The 16,192-nt window shown below is 38.9% G+C and overlaps 2 protein-coding genes across 3 annotated transcripts; one reads left to right on the top strand and one right to left on the bottom strand.

The window, feature by feature from the left end:
* Positions 1-1,991: 1,991 nt before the first annotated feature.
* On the bottom strand, positions 1,992-5,318 carry LOC144631126 (uncharacterized). The gene is made up of 2 exons (XM_078489515.1): positions 4,615-5,318; positions 1,992-3,379 (listed from the first exon to the last, which is right to left on the bottom strand). The coding sequence occupies exon 2, from the start codon at positions 3,251-3,253 to the stop codon at positions 2,537-2,539; it is 717 nt and encodes a 238-aa protein (XP_078345641.1). The 5' UTR covers positions 3,254-3,379; positions 4,615-5,318; the 3' UTR covers positions 1,992-2,536.
* Positions 5,319-7,737: 2,419 nt separating this feature from the next.
* Positions 7,738-11,326, top strand: LOC144631125 (uncharacterized). Of its 2 annotated transcripts, XM_078489514.1 has the most exons (3): positions 7,738-8,225; positions 8,772-8,801; positions 10,037-11,326. In XM_078489514.1, exon 3 carries the CDS (start codon positions 10,162-10,164, stop codon positions 10,876-10,878), a length of 717 nt encoding a protein of 238 aa, XP_078345640.1. In that variant the 5' UTR covers positions 7,738-8,225; positions 8,772-8,801; positions 10,037-10,161; the 3' UTR covers positions 10,879-11,326. The 2 variants fall into 2 exon arrangements, with proteins under 2 accessions (XP_078345640.1, XP_078345639.1); XM_078489513.1 differs by lacking the exon at positions 7,738-8,225 and having other exon boundaries at positions 8,697-8,801.
* Positions 11,327-16,192: the final 4,866 nt, after the last annotated feature.

The raw sequence follows: 16,192 nt of genomic DNA, 5'->3' as shown, positions 1-16,192 counted from the left end.
AACCTTTACTGTACACGAGCTGAATTTCTTTGACTGAAACTCAAGTTTGCTACGATCTTACCAATTCACTGACCCCATAAACCTTTCGGCTCCGCGCACGACCTAAAAAGAAAGCCGATTCCATAAACTTTTCGGCTCCGCTCGCGATCAAAAAAGAAAGCCGATTTCGGCTTACGCAAAGAGAGCGAGAAAAAAGATTAAGTACTCTTGAGAAAGTATGAGAACCGACTCGCCATTCTGATAAATGGTTCAAGCGGATAGCCGCCAGGAGCGCTCAAAACATTTCTTCGGCCAATTTGAAAAAAAAAAAAACTTTTGAGAGGGGGGAGGGAGAATTTCTCCCTCCTCCCTACATTTTGAGCTAAAATTTCTCCCTCCTCCCTATTTTTTAGCCAAAACTTCTCCCTCCTCCCTATTTTTTAGCCAAAACTTCTCCCTCCTCCCTATTTTTTAGCCAAAACTTCTCCCCCCTCCCTATTTTTTGGCCATTTCTCCCTTCTCCCTATTCTGTACCTCCCCCCTCTTTTGAACCAAATGTCAAATAGTCATAATCTGAGTAGTGATGTGAACGCTGCCATCCTGCACAGGTAGTCCTTTTCTGGAGCGCAAAAGTCTCGTCTCTCTTCCCTCCATCGTATAATTCGTGAAAGAAATTATTTTTATCATCACCATTATTCATCCCTTGATCGACCTAGAGAAGTGTGATTATAAAATTAATTTGGGGAATGCGGAGCGGTTCTCAAATGTCTAGACACAAACAGAAGCAGTTCTTGGGTAGGTTTGGTCTTCGCCTTTGAGCAGGCTGTAAGAAGGAAAGAAGAAAGGAAAGCATAGAATCCTTAAACCCCTAAGAGAGCTCCCTCGCAGGCTAGCGTGGTAAAATAGGGCAGGGAAAATCGCACATTTTGGTTTGAAATTCGGAGAAGAGCACCGAACACATCACCCAAATTTTCGGGGCGTACTTCCAGGGCGCGGGGCCGTCAACCGCCAACGGAGCGGTACATATCACATGGATTTCTTTTCATCCGGCCTCCAACCGTCAGTCAAAGGCGGGTCTAAAATGGATGCCGATTCTGAACCAAATGAAGTAATTAAGCAGTCAAAAGGGTCTTACCAACTGTTAAAAATGTGTGCAGTTTATAATTAATACCATGAATAAAAGTCAAGCAAAAACAAATAGAACGTTTTTATTTCCCCTTACAGAGTGAATTTTGTAATCACGTATATCATAATAAAGTTTTCAAGCTCCGTTTTTCTATCAATGTTATAACTTTCTTCGTGTTCTGTGTTTATACAAATAAAGAAATAATAAAGAAATAAAAACTGTCTTCTTTTCTTTCACGGCTCAAATAGAGTTGTTATAAAAGACTAGGCAAGCCAATCTCTTAACAACTTTTAACCTTTAAACTAAACACATTTTCTTTTCTTTTCTTTTCTTTTCATTTCGCTTTTCATCATAGGAAATCGCAAAAAATAAGTGATTTGTTTCGAAAAATGATTAAAAAACAATAATTCATCGTCACACAATGTTAAAGGTGATCATGTTTTAACCACGTTTTTCCTATATTACACAATCTTAAAAAAATGTTTTTCTTTTCATCGACTGGTATTGTCCATGAAATATAATAAATTTCTTTTGGATTCGACAATTGAAGTAAATAATAGATTTGTAAGAGTCTGTTGAACAGACAAACAACAACAAAAACGATTGATTGATTTTCAATTTGAATGGTTTTCAGGTCGAGTGTCAAAAGTAATTCGAATTTGCTTTGGTTTTGCATTACAACGCTTAGTGATTGGTTTAAAAATCTCGCGCCACTTTCTTATCCAATCAGAAATCCAAAACCAAGCGTGACTCGCTCACACACGTTTTCCCGCGCTCCGCACCGGCTGCATGTGTTTGCCTCGAGTTTAATTTTGATTGGTTTACTGGATTGTCCGCGTCCTTTGAGATTGGCTAGAGTGATTACTTTTAGATCAATGGCTTTAGCTTTTTGTCACTCAATTAAAAACCACTCAATCAATAAATACAAAGTAATTTACACTGGAATTCCATTAACCCACAACTTAACCAGGTAACGAAAAAGAGCCGAGCTAATATTCCAGGCAAAGAGGGTTCGACGGTTAAAATTAACTAGACTAGACTTCAAATTAAATATGAACAAATTAAACATAAATTGCAGTAAATAAACCGACAGGTTGGTAATACATCATCTCTGAGTGAGGGCTTGGATAGGATTTTTTTAACTACCAAAATTTTTACTGCCATCTGAGAAACAACGCGTTTTTAAACTGATACCTGAGAACTGCAAAATTTACTGATCTGAACTTTAAACTATTGGCTGGGAAATCGCCAACTGATTATTTTAATGTTCAACTACTCCCATCAAGACCCTCCTAATGTCTCTCCTAGTTCTATTCTGTCAAACTAATGAGTACCTACGAGTCAACGAGGAATGCGTTTATAATAACGCGCGACATGCAGGTCACGTATATTAAGTAACGCAACGCTTGTAACGCTTTTGCGTTGCGTTATTCAGTCACAGGTGACCGGTTTTACTTCCTTGAACCAGTCATCTGGGTATAGATACTTCTGGATTTCAATTCCTTCCCTTGGAACAGGCATCTTAAAGTTACCAAACGGAACCTCTGGGCACGGTTTTTTTACTAATCGTGCAGGAAATGTATCGTGTAGATTATAATTTAACGCGAAAATCCACGTCTCTAAACCGGCTCTTTTCATCCACTCGCCGTACCTATATAAAGCGAACAAGTCGACTTTTATATGCGGCAGGTCGTTGCTATAAACTTTCATCACGTTGCTCGTAAACCATCGTTTATAATACACTTTCAGCCCTTTTGCATCAAACGCCAATAAAAACTCCTTGAAATCCATCGTCGCAAACGTCCCCGAACCGTTAAAACCGATGTCCACGTCGTTATCCCACGCGAGGGGTCCTTTAGCACGGACCGCGCCGAAGACAGAACCATACATCAGCCAGTGCTCTATACCAAAATCATCCAGGATCTTGTGTACGGTTTCCGCCATGTTTAGAAGCTGGTCTTTTTGTTTGCTGTCGAGATACTCACAAGGTTGAGCGGCAAAGAAAGGATGATTTCCAGTATAAAGACCGTAGTTTCTCAAGTTCATTATTGTATAGAGAGTTATTAAGACCATGAGAAAAATAGACAACACTATGTATCGACAGCGACACTTGGAGATCAATCGGCAAGTTGAGTCTGCAGCCTGCATTCTGTTTTCAATTCTTCACGACAAATACACTCGCATACAGACAGTAGCGTTACCAACTGAATAGTGTTTGGTAGTTCAGTGAAGCGTTTGGTGCCAGTTGATTAAATTTACCGTAAGGGCGTTGGCCTGTTGGATAATTAAAATGAAGTTGGTAAGTACGGTTTTATATACTTGGTGGCCTAATTGTTAGCGCGCTCGACACCGAGTCTAACGGCCCGGGTTCGAGGCCTGGCTGGGGTGCTGCGTTGTGTTCTTGGGCAAGACACTTTACTCTCACAGTGCCTCTCTCCATCCAGGTGTATAAATGGGTACCGGCGAATTTACTGCTGGGGGATAACCCTGTGATGGACTAGCATCCCATCCTGGAGGGAGTAGAAATACTCCTAGTCGCATAATGCTACGGAAACCGGGATAAGCTCCGGCTGTATGGGCCACGGACTTTACCTTACCTTTTACCAATGTACTCGGTATACAATGCTCTCTTGTGCTAAAGCTTGAAATATCACACGCCCAGTAAAATTACGATAAACCTACCGAAATTAAGCCCTTCGGAAAATACCCCCGCCAAATCTTAGACGCAAAATCCTTCTGATAGCCCTCCTTCGATGGACACGGAAGACGCCAAAAATGCATTGTGTGAATAACTTTCCAAGTTTTTAATCAACTATCCCGGCTGGAACTTTGCACCAATAAAGAACTCGCCATTCTCTAAAATCCTATGTTTTTAGTTTTTGGCATTTTTAGCGGGAAATGACGTCACAAAATTGGCCCCAAAGTTTGGCTTGAGTAATATGCGATATCTTTTGGCTCTGGTATTCATTATCATATATAACCATACACTAGAACAAAAGAACAACTAATAACTAACACCAGAACAACTAACAACTGAATGCCCGGCCCTTCAATGCCCACAAAACTTACACTGGAACACTTTGCGAAGATCTGACTAAGATTGTACTTGCCATTTTCAGAAAATTTCCGAGGATTGTCCGACGGCTATTCCGGCGAACGTCATCGATCAATTTCCGAAATTTTCCTGAAAAGTTATCTGGAAACCATCCGAATGCGTTCAAAACATTTTCAAAGATCGTTGTATATCGGCAAAAGAATTCCAAAAATTCCCGAGATCCGAACTCTTTCGACTGTGCACAAAATATACACCAAAAAAAAACTGGTCAATTTTGCGAACTTGGCTATGAAATACACAGATATGATGAACGGCGATAAACTCTCGGTTGATATTAGAACAAGTCATATTTATTTCGAAATTATGACGGCTTTCTTGACTTTCTATTAGCTTCACTCTTCATGCAATGATATAAAACTGTTTTACATGAAATAAGAATGAGAAATGAACATACCTTTATTAAAACTTGTTCCACAAAGTTGAACTACGAAACAGAACGAAATATTAGTCACTTATAAATTAAACTGTGCAGAGTCATCGCGACAAAATGAAGAAAAATATATTTGAATGACAAAACGAAACGTTTATATAACTTACTGTAGATTCAATATCACTAAAACATGATTAACCAATTTGTTTATTTACGACTTCAAATATATTTAGCTTTTTAAATTTCACCTTTGTTTGAGAATTTACTCCGCGAACGCAGTTTCGTCAATGTTCCTTCGTCAAATAAACCTCTTTAGCTTCGTTTGTTTGTTGTCCCATTTCAGACTACGTGATGTTTAATACCTTTGAGAATTCTCTCTTTCAAATCGAAATACATTCACGTTAAAATGAATGAATAACTTTCAAATAGACGAACAATCTCTGGAGAATACACATGATCTGAAATGAGCAATTTACATACGTAGCTAAAGAGGTTTATTGGTCTGCATTGGTTTCCTTTCTGTCCAACGTTCCACTTGAAATGTTCCGTTTTGTCATTTGACGTGGTTCCTTTGTTAAACTTTCTATAGCCGCCTCTTTAGCAAGTCAATATTCTTTTATACGCACATTTCATGCTTTGCATTTTTATAAAACAACTGAATATTTTTTCGGGTGAATAAACAGATTAGCATTTGAAGCAAATCGACCATTTTACAGTTTGGGTATATAAAAAAAAGTAAGAAATAGCCTGCGAGCAGGCTCACGTTGGGGCACGCGCGAATATACCTTGGGGCACACGCGAGTGGCGAGCGTAGCGATAAGGCGGGGAGTGGCGCCAATAAAGTGAGCCTGCTTTGATCTCTGTATATTTTTCATTTCTGCTTTGCCTGAGCAAAGTGAAATACCATTGGCCAAAAGGCGAGAAAGGTGAGAAAACTGTCAATCTGTTTTGTCTGATGAGGTGCGATCAGATCCCCATGGGCCATGGAGTCGTTCAGTTTGCCGCGGGTTGTCGGAAATCAGTCGTCAACAATCAGCAATATTATGGAGAGAGAGTCGAGTGCGTGTATTTCTAATGCTTCAGCGAAGTTCTAGTCTGTTTTTGCTAACCTAAAAAAGGAGCAGGACATGCTGTTAAAAGTTTGTTGATGAACCGAGATGTACTCGCCGTTTTGCTTGAATAGGTCTTCGCTTTCTTCGCATTCGATTTCCCTTTCCGCAGCCCTTTACTGAGCTACAAACGAATACAGCTCGTGCATATTTCTTATTTTCCGTGCACAAGCCTGGCAAACTCTATCGGATTTATTCGCGGAGGCTGTCACTTGTAAACCAACATATTAGCATAGTTAAGCGAGGATAACACCGGCGAAACCTTTCTGCTTTGACGCTTGAAAGGAATTTTCTGTTGCGATCACACGAGCCGACTCTCCATATTGGACTTTTAACGAACACGCACACAATCGGCAGAAATCTCTAACCGAAGGAAGAAGAGGTTTTTTCAACGCTTGCTTTATTTCTTCGGTGTAGCATTCACAACCGACATTATGGAAAGTTTGCATTGGAAATTTTCCCGATAAATCTGAAACTATCAGGCTTATTCGCTGTCAACGTTCCTGTCAAACTTCTATTTCCGGTGAAACTTAATTGACTTATCAGTGTTCTTGCGATTTCCGGGGTGGAAGTGAAAAATTAGCAGAGTTCGATGCAGGCTCACTCGCGGCTTCGCCGCTCACGTGTAGCTCTCGTGCGTGCCCCAAGGTGAGCCTAAGTAGAAAGGGTTTTAAGCGGCCTTCACACGACAAACTAAAGTTGGCAAGCTCGTGTTGGCAAACTTAAGTTGGTGCGAGTGAATATTTGGTGCGAGTGAATATTTGGGTTAGAGTTAGGGTTAGGGTTAGGGTTAGCTTTAGGGTTAGTATGCCCTAACCCTAACCCTAAAGCTAACCCTAACACTAACCCTAACACTAACCCTAACCCTAAAGCTAACCCTAACCCTAACCCTAACTCTAACCCAAATATTCACTCGCACCAAATATTCACTCGCACCAACTTAAGTTTGCCAACACGAGCTTGCCAACTTTAGTTTGTCGTGTGAAGGCCGCTTAAAACCCTTTCTACTTAGGCTCACCTTGGGGCACGCACGAGAGCTACACGTGAGCGGCGAAGCCGCGAGTGAGCCTGCATCGAACTCTGCTAATTTTTCACTTCCACCCCGGAAATCGCAAGAACACTGATAAGTCAATTAAGTTTCACCGGAAATAGAAGTTTGACAGGAACGTTGACAGCGAATAAGCCTGATAGTTTCAGATTTATCGGGAAAATTTCCAATGCAAACTTTCCATAATGTCGGTTGTGAATGCTACACCGAAGAAATAAAGCAAGCGTTGAAAAAACCTCTTCTTCCTTCGGTTAGAGATTTCTGCCGATTGTGTGCGTGTTCGTTAAAAGTCCAATATGGAGAGTCGGCTCGTGTGATCGCAACAGAAAATTCCTTTCAAGCGTCAAAGCAGAAAGGTTTCGCCGGTGTTATCCTCGCTTAACTATGCTAATATGTTGGTTTACAAGTGACAGCCTCCGCGAATAAATCCGATAGAGTTTGCCAGGCTTGTGCACGGAAAATAAGAAATATGCACGAGCTGTATTCGTTTGTAGCTCAGTAAAGGGCTGCGGAAAGGGAAATCGAATGCGAAGAAAGCGAAGACCTATTCAAGCAAAACGGCGAGTACATCTCGGTTCATCAACAAACTTTTAACAGCATGTCCTGCTCCTTTTTTAGGTTAGCAAAAACAGACTAGAACTTCGCTGAAGCATTAGAAATACACGCACTCGACTCTCTCTCCATAATATTGCTGATTGTTGACGACTGATTTCCGACAACCCGCGGCAAACTGAACGACTCCATGGCCCATGGGGATCTGATCGCACCTCATCAAACAAAACAGATTGACAGTTTTCTCACCTTTCTCGCCTTTTGGCCAATGGTATTTTACTTTGCTCAGGCAAAGCAGAAATGAAAAATATACAGAGATCAAAGCAGGCTCACTTTATTGGCGCCACTCCCCGCCTTATCGCTACGCTCGCCACTCGCGTGTGCCCCAAGGTATATTCGCGCGTGCCCCAACGTGAGCCTGCTCGCAGGCTATTTCTTACTTTTTTTATATACCCAAACTGTAAAATGGTCGATTTGCTTCAAATGCTAATCTGTTTATTCACCCGAAAAAATATTCAGTTGTTTTATAAAAATGCAAAGCATGAAATGTGCGTATAAAAGAATATTGACTTGCTAAAGAGGCGGCTATAGAAAGTTTAACAAAGGAACCACGTCAAATGACAAAACGGAACATTTCAAGTGGAACGTTGGACAGAAAGGAAACCAATGCAGACCAATAAACCTCTTTAGCTACGTATGTAAATTGCTCATTTCAGATCATGTGTATTCTCCAGAGATTGTTCGTCTATTTGAAAGTTATTCATTCATTTTAACGTGAATGTATTTCGATTTGAAAGAGAGAATTCTCAAAGGTATTAAACATCACGTAGTCTGAAATGGGACAACAAACAAACGAAGCTAAAGAGGTTTATTTGACGAAGGAACATTGACGAAACGGCGTTCGCGGAGTAAATTCTCAAACAAAGGTGAAATTTAAAAAGCTAAATATATTTGAAGTCGTAAATAAACAAATTGGTTAATCATGTTTTAGTGATATTGAATCTACAGTAAGTTATATAAACGTTTCGTTTTGTACATACATACATACATACATACATGGTTTATTTGATAAAGCAGGTTACAAAATAATTGGCAAGAAGTTAAGTCCTGATGTGGACCTGCACTATCTAAAATAATAAATTACAATAAGATCCTATATAATACATAATCCAAAATTTATTTACAATATCTGAATAAATAATGATAGGTAAAATAGATGAATTAATAACAATATACAGTAAAAAGATAAATGAATGAATAAATTAAAAATATATGAAGTCCAGAGATTTGTTAGAAACGCAGCAAGACGCTTTAGTGAAACTGATAGATTTTAAGAGACTCTTATTTGCCTTAAGTTTTTTCTTGAAAGTTTTTTCTTTCTTGTCATTCAAATATATATTTTTCTTCATTTTGTCGCGATTACTCTGCACAGTTTAATTTATAAGTGACTAATATTTCGTTCTGTTTCGTAGTTCAACTTTGTGGAACAAGTTTTAATAAAGGTATGTTCATTTCTCATTCTTATTTCATGTAAAACAGTTTTATATCATTGCATGAAGAGTGAAGCTAATAGAAAGTCAAGAAAGCCGTCATAATTTCGAAATAAATATGACTTGTTCTAATATCAACCGAGAGTTTATCGTCGTTCATCATATCTGTGTATTTCATAGCCAAGTTCGCAAAATTGACCAGTTTTTTTTTGGTGTATATTTTGTGCACAGTCGAAAGAGTTCGGATCTCGGGAATTTTTGGAATTCTTTTGCCGATATACAACGATCTTTGAAAATGTTTTGAACGCATTCGGATGGTTTCCAGATAACTTTTCAGGAAAATTTCGGAAATTGATCGATGACGTTCGCCGGAATAGCCGTCGGACAATCCTCGGAAATTTTCTGAAAATGGCAAGTACAATCTTAGTCAGATCTTCGCAAAGTGTTCCAGTGTAAGTTTTGTGGGCATTGAAGGGCCGGGCATTCAGTTGTTAGTTGTTCTGGTGTTAGTTATTAGTTGTTCTTTTGTTCTAGTGTATGGTTATATATGATAATGAATACCAGAGCCAAAAGATATCGCATATTACTCAAGCCAAACTTTGGGGCCAATTTTGTGACGTCATTTCCCGCTAAAAATGCCAAAAACTAAAAACATAGGATTTTAGAGAATGGCGAGTTCTTTATTGGTGCAAAGTTCCAGCCGGGATAGTTGATTAAAAACTTGGAAAGTTATTCACACAATGCATTTTTGGCGTCTTCCGTGTCCATCGAAGGAGGGCTATCAGAAGGATTTTGCGTCTAAGATTTGGCGGGGGTATTTTCCGAAGGGCTTAATTTCGGTAGGTTTATCGTAATTTTACTGGGCGTGTGATATTTCAAGCTTTAGCACAAGAGAGCATTGTATACCGAGTACATTGGTAAAAGGTAAGGTAAAGTCCGTGGCCCATACAGCCGGAGCTTATCCCGGTTTCCGTAGCATTATGCGACTAGGAGTATTTCTACTCCCTCCAGGATGGGATGCTAGTCCATCACAGGGTTATCCCCCAGCAGTAAATTCGCCGGTACCCATTTATACACCTGGATGGAGAGAGGCACTGTGAGAGTAAAGTGTCTTGCCCAAGAACACAACGCAGCACCCCAGCCAGGCCTCGAACCCGGGCCGTTAGACTCGGTGTCGAGCGCGCTAACAATTAGGCCACCAAGTATATAAAACCCTACTTACCAACTTCATTTTAATTATCCAACAGGCCAACGCCCTTACGGTAAATTACATCAACTGGCACCTGACGCTCACTGAACTACCAAACACTATTCAGTTGGTAACGCTACTGTCTGTATGCGAGTGTATTTGTCGTGAAGAATTGAAAACAGAATGCAGGCTGCAGACTCAACTTGCCGATTGATCTCCAAGTGTCGCTGTCGATACATAGTGTTGTCTATTTTTCTCATGGTCTTAATAACTCTCTATACAATAATGAACTTGAGAAACTACGGTCTTTATACTGGAAATCATCCTTTATTTGCCGCTCAACCTTGTGAGTATCTCGACAGCAAACAAAAAGACCAGCTTCTAAACATGACGGAAACCGTACACAAGATCCTGGATGATTTTGGTATAGAGCACTGGCTGATGTATGGTTCAGTCTTCGGCGCGGTCCGTGCTAAAGGACCCCTCGCGTGGGATAACGACGTGGACATCGGTTTTAACGGTTCGGGGACGTTTGCGACGATGGATTTCAAGGAGTTTTTATCGGCGTTTGAGGCGAAAGGGCTGAAAGTTTATTATAAACGATGGTTTACGAGCAACGTGATGAAAGTTTATAGCAACGACCTGCCGCATATAAAAGTCGACTTGTTCGCTTTATATAGGTATGGCGAGTGGATGAAAAGAGCCGGTTTAGAGACATGGATTTTCGCGTTAAATTATAATCTCCACGATACATTTCCTGCACGATTAGTAGAAAAACCGTGCCCAGCGGTTCCGTTCGGGAACTTTAAGATGCCAGTTCCGAGGGAAGGAATTGAAATCCAGAAGTATCTTTACCCAGATGACTGGTTCAAGGAAGTAAAACCGGTCACTTGTGACTGAGTAACGCAACGCAAAAGCGTTACAAGCGTTGCGTTACTTTATATAAGTGATCTGGGTGTCGCGCGTTATTATAAACGCATTCCTCATTGACTCGTAGGTACTTATTAGTTTGACAGAATAGAACTAGGAGAGACATTAGGAGGGTCTTAATGAGAGTAGTTGAGTATTTAAATAATTAGTTGGCGATTTCCCAGCCAATAGTTAAAAGTTCAGATCAGTAAATTTTGAAGATCTCAGGAATCAGTTAAAAACGCGTTGTTTCTCAGTTGACAGTAAAAATTTTGGTAGTTAAAAAAACCCTATCCAAGCCCTCACTCAGAGCTGATGAATTCTCCAACCTGTCGGTTTATTTACTGCAATTTATGTTTAATTTGTTCATAATCAATTTCAAGTCTATTCTAGTTAATTTTAACCGTGGAACCCTCTTGATCGTTAATGCGACCAACTTTGCCTGCGTTAAGCGGTCGGGTTAACGGAATTCCTGGGTACTTACTTTGTATTTTTTGATGGAACAGTTTTTAGTTGAGTGTCGAAAAACTAAAACCACTGAAAGTAATTACTTTTCCAATTACAAACGACGCAGACAATCCAGTGAAGCAAACACATTTTTTACAAAAACAAAATTGTCGCGACAAGTCAGAGACATTTTGAAGAAAACAAAAGGTGTAATTATTAGTACAATAGCTCTGCACGTGCTTCTGCCATCCCTGTACATTTCTCAGCACGGCCGTCTTGGGCAAACATCAAATATGCAATACAACGCGGTAAAAAATCTAAAACAATTGTCATTTTAAGTACGCGTTCTCATGCAGTAGAATAATGAGTCGTCTCAAGATAACTTTTTCTTTTCTCATTCTTACATTTGGCCGAAACACTTCACTTATAAATATGCTTTGCCTCTCGCGAAAAGATTTTGCGGCTGGATTACGATAGTGAGAGCCACATCACGGTGCATACTATCCCAACAACTTTTGAGTGCGTGTTGTTTTTCGGTGCAATTTGGGCCAAACACAATAGCCAATCAACAACGTATTGTTATCTGGCATAACGAGGGGCATGGGAATGCGACTTGTCATGAAAAGTCTTGCTTCCTTGAGGCAGGACTTCGGCCCCTTTGATGATTTGTCCGTTTTGACAAAATTTGCCCTTGTCCAACAAGTCGTTCGCACTTGTTTTTGCAATTGTTTGACAACATCTATCGCGCGTGCAACGCGGACCAATCATAAGACAACTGCTTCTTTGTTTTCCTGAAATGTTGGACAAGTTCTAGGTCTCAAAAAACGCACTCGCGCTTGTTTTCTGTGACAAGTGACACGTTAATGATGAAATCTATCAATTGTTACAAAATTTGTCCGCTAGTGCGATTCGGCCCTTACCTCTTTCGACACTCGACGTGAAAACCGTTCTAATTGAAAATCAATCAATCGTTTTTGTTGTTGTTGGTTCAACAGACTCTTACAAAATCTATTATTTACTTCATTTATCGAATCCAAAAAAATTTATCATATTTAATAGACAATACCAGCCGATGAAAAGAAAAACATTTTTTTAAGATTTTGAGTTTGTGTAATATAGGAAAAAGTTTTTTCAGAACATGATCACCTTTAAAATTGCGTGACCATAAATTGTTGTTTTTTAATCATTTTTCGAAACCAAATCACTTATTTTTGTGATTTCATATGATGAAAAGCGAAATGAAAAGAAGAGAAATGTGTTTAGTTTAAAGGTTAAAAGTTGTTCAGAGATTGGCTTTCCGAATCTTTAATAACAACTTTTTTGGCCGTGAAAGGAAAGAAGAAAACAGTTTATTTCTTTATTATTTCTTTATTTGTATACAGCTATTTTAATAAACGTTGTCGGGTCAAAGCTTAAAGCTAAAAGGCAAGACCGTATGGCGTCCTGGGTATTCACTACAAATTTGCATATAAGCTTCATTAAGCATCATCGCACGTGAAGAATTCACGAGTTTGTTTTTTCCTCTCAGAAGGACTTTCTGTAGCTTTACCTTCACTGTCGCTTGGTTCTGAGTTTTGAAAAATCTTCTTAAATTCAGTGTGGCTAAAACCACCTTGTTTCACATGTCTAAAGAAATAGTAAACGTGTAATTTTGCGTTTGTCATGTCATTATATATTTTAGTATTCAGCACGTGCAGTTGCCCTCTTCTTCTACCCATACTGCCTTTCAGTCTTGTCTTTAAGCTTTGATCCGGACAACGTTAATTGAAATAGCTGTAAACGCACAACATGACAAAGAATATCGAAATTTACAGTATAGAATGTAGCGAGTGAGCCTGTAGGGAAACCATATGGCTTCTCACTCTAGGATTCCTCGTTACAATCACACCAGGCGTGGTCAATCGATAGAAATCGATATCGGAAATCAATCGATACAATCGATAACTATCGATATCAATCGGTGATTGATATCGATTGAAATCGGTAATCGATAACAATCGAACTCACAGAAAAAAATTATTATCGATTGTTATCGATTGAGAAAATCGATAAAAATCGATAGCAATCGATAACAATCACTAATCCCAAGGAGCCTCTGGAGGTGTATTCGTTTCAAACATATTCTAAAGATGGCGTTACTTTTTAGTAAAACAATACGAGACCGGCGTTAAAATGGTGAAACATTTTATTAATTCAGCATCTAGTCCAGCCGAAGTCCAGCCTGGGGTCCAGGCAGAATGTTCATCAAGATTCTCGCGGTTTGGGGCTCTAAAATATTTTAACTAGTCCATTCAACCCAGGCAGCGCTCAGAGCGCTGTCGATTGCATCTCCTTTATGCCTCGCGTAGGTGAAAGTTCAACTCGATCCTCAGTATATGCACGGACATTGTAGCCCTCCAGACCGATTCCAACTTTTTGCTTCATACAATGTATTTATGACGTTGTTATAGCGAGACTAGAGGGTTGCGGACCGCTACTTTGGGCGCAACTTCTTCTTCTAATTTTGGATCGCGCTGGAGTATCAATATTGTTCATGTTCTTTTAGTACAAGCTTGGTAATATTTGCATTACATATCCACGATTGAAGGACTCAATAGACCCAGAAAGCAACATCGTGTATATTTGGTGCGAGTGAATATTTATGTAAATTAGGATTACATGTAGTATTTTTAAAAGCTGATGATTTATTCGTGTAAAAATAAAGATAACCTCCCTACAACAACAGTTGGCAAACATGTTGGTAAACTGTTGGCGACAAATAGAACTTGTCTCTATTCTCGCCAACTTTTTCGACAACTTTGAAGGCGTGAGTTTGCCAACGTTTTGGAGTTTACCAACACGAGTGTCGTGTGAAGGCTGCTTTAGAGTTACGTTGTTTAGTACAGTGAAATTCCGATTTATCGAACCTCCAAGGAGAACGAAATTTGGTTTGGTTGGTTGGCCTAGAACGTTTGCAGAAGCAAATTCCAGGTGGATGGTTTTTTGCAGTTTTTTAACTAATCATTGAAGGTGATTGCATTGATCAAATTGTAAAGACGGTGGATGAGAGTATAAACATTACAGAAAAATCAAACATTGAGGAAAATTATGCTGGGAAGGAACAAAAAGTGTCTGATACTTTTAGTGAAACTGTAAAAGAAAGCCAAACTCGACCTTCAAATTTGACAAACACTTGTGACAAGTCCCAAACAGTCACAAGTGCACATGCAAGTACAAAGACAAATTCAATACCTCGTGAAAGTCATTGCATAAACAAAGATGAAATCTCAAACCATTTTCAAACAACCACAAATAAACTTGTAGGAAAAAGAACTTCACCAGTAGTTCAAGAGCAAAATAGTGTTTAAAGTAAAAAAATAAAGTTTGAAACTAAATGTAGTTCACCAGAAGAAGTCTTTAACCAGGATCAAAATCATAACACAAACAAATGTTTTGCCCCAGATTTGAATTCAGATCATGTCAAAAGTACAAATGCTTATAGTCAAGAGGAGCGTAGCGGTACTCATCACATGGATTTCTTTTCTCCCGGCGTCCAACCGTCAGTGGAACGCGGTGTCTCAAATGGATGCCGATTTAACCAAATGAAGTAATTATTAAAGCAGTCAAAAGGGGCCACGAACTATTCGCCGACAAAGTTCTATGGATGTTTCTCAAAGAACTCCGTGGGCTCGATCTCTTAAGCTGTAAGACGTTCTTTTGACTCGTCACGCAATCTACATATCCGCCCCAAAGTTGAAAAAATCGCCATGACGCAAAAATGTGTGCAGTTTATAATTAATAACACGAATACAAGTCAAGAAAAAACAAATAAAACGTTTTTTTCCCCTTACAGAGTGAATTTTGTATTCACGCGTATCATAATAAAGTTTTCTCGCTTCTTTTTTTTATCAATGTTATATTAATTATGATTGCCGGTAACGAAGAATCCTAGCATAAGACGCCATATGGTTTCCCTACAGGCTCACTCGCTACTTTCTATACTGTAAATTTCGATATTTTTTGTCATGTTGTGTGTTTATACAAATAAAGAAATAATAAAGAAATAAACTGTTTTCTTCTTTTCTTTCAAGGCTCAAAAAAAGTTGTTATAAAAGATTAGGCAAGCCAATCTCTGAACAACTTTTAACTTTTAAACTGAACATATTTCTTTTCTTTCCAATTTCGCCTTTATCTATGATCTGTAGAATGAAATTGCAAAAAGTAAGTGATTTTGTTTCGAAAAATGATTAAAAAAACAATAATTAATCGTCACACAATTTTAAAGGTGATCATGTTTTAACCACGTTTTTCCTATATTACACAATCTTAAAAAAAGTTTTTCTTTTCATGGACTGGTATTGTTCATTAAATATGATAAATTTCTTTTGGATTTGACAATTGAAGAAAATAATAGATTTTGTAAGAGTCTGTTGAACTGATAACTAACAACAACAAAAACGATTGATTGATTTTCAATTAGAACGGTTTTCAGGTCGAGTGTCAATAGTAATTCGCATTTGCTTTGGTTTTGCATTACAACGCTTAGTGATTGGTTAAAAATCTCGCGCCACTTTCTTAGCTAAGCAGAAGTAAAATCCAATCGTGACTACGTTTTCCCGCGCTTCGTACCGGCTGCATGTGTTTGCTTCGAGTTTTGATTGGCTCACTGGATTGTCTGTGTCCTTTGTGATTGGCCAGAGTGATTACTTTTAGTTCAATAGCTTCATTTTTGACACTCAATTGAAAACCACTCTATCAATAAATACAAAGTAATTACACTGGAATCCTATTAACCCACAACTTAACCAGGTAACGAAAAAGAGCCGAGCTTATATTCCAGGCAAAGAGGGTTCCACAGTTAAAATTAACTAGACTCGAC

Source organism: Oculina patagonica, chromosome 11, assembly GCF_052425735.1.
Source record: "Oculina patagonica isolate OP01 chromosome 11, crgOcupat, whole genome shotgun sequence".
Lineage (NCBI taxonomy): Eukaryota > Metazoa > Cnidaria > Anthozoa > Scleractinia > Oculinidae > Oculina > Oculina patagonica.
This window is presented reverse-complemented; position numbering and strand designations above follow the sequence as displayed.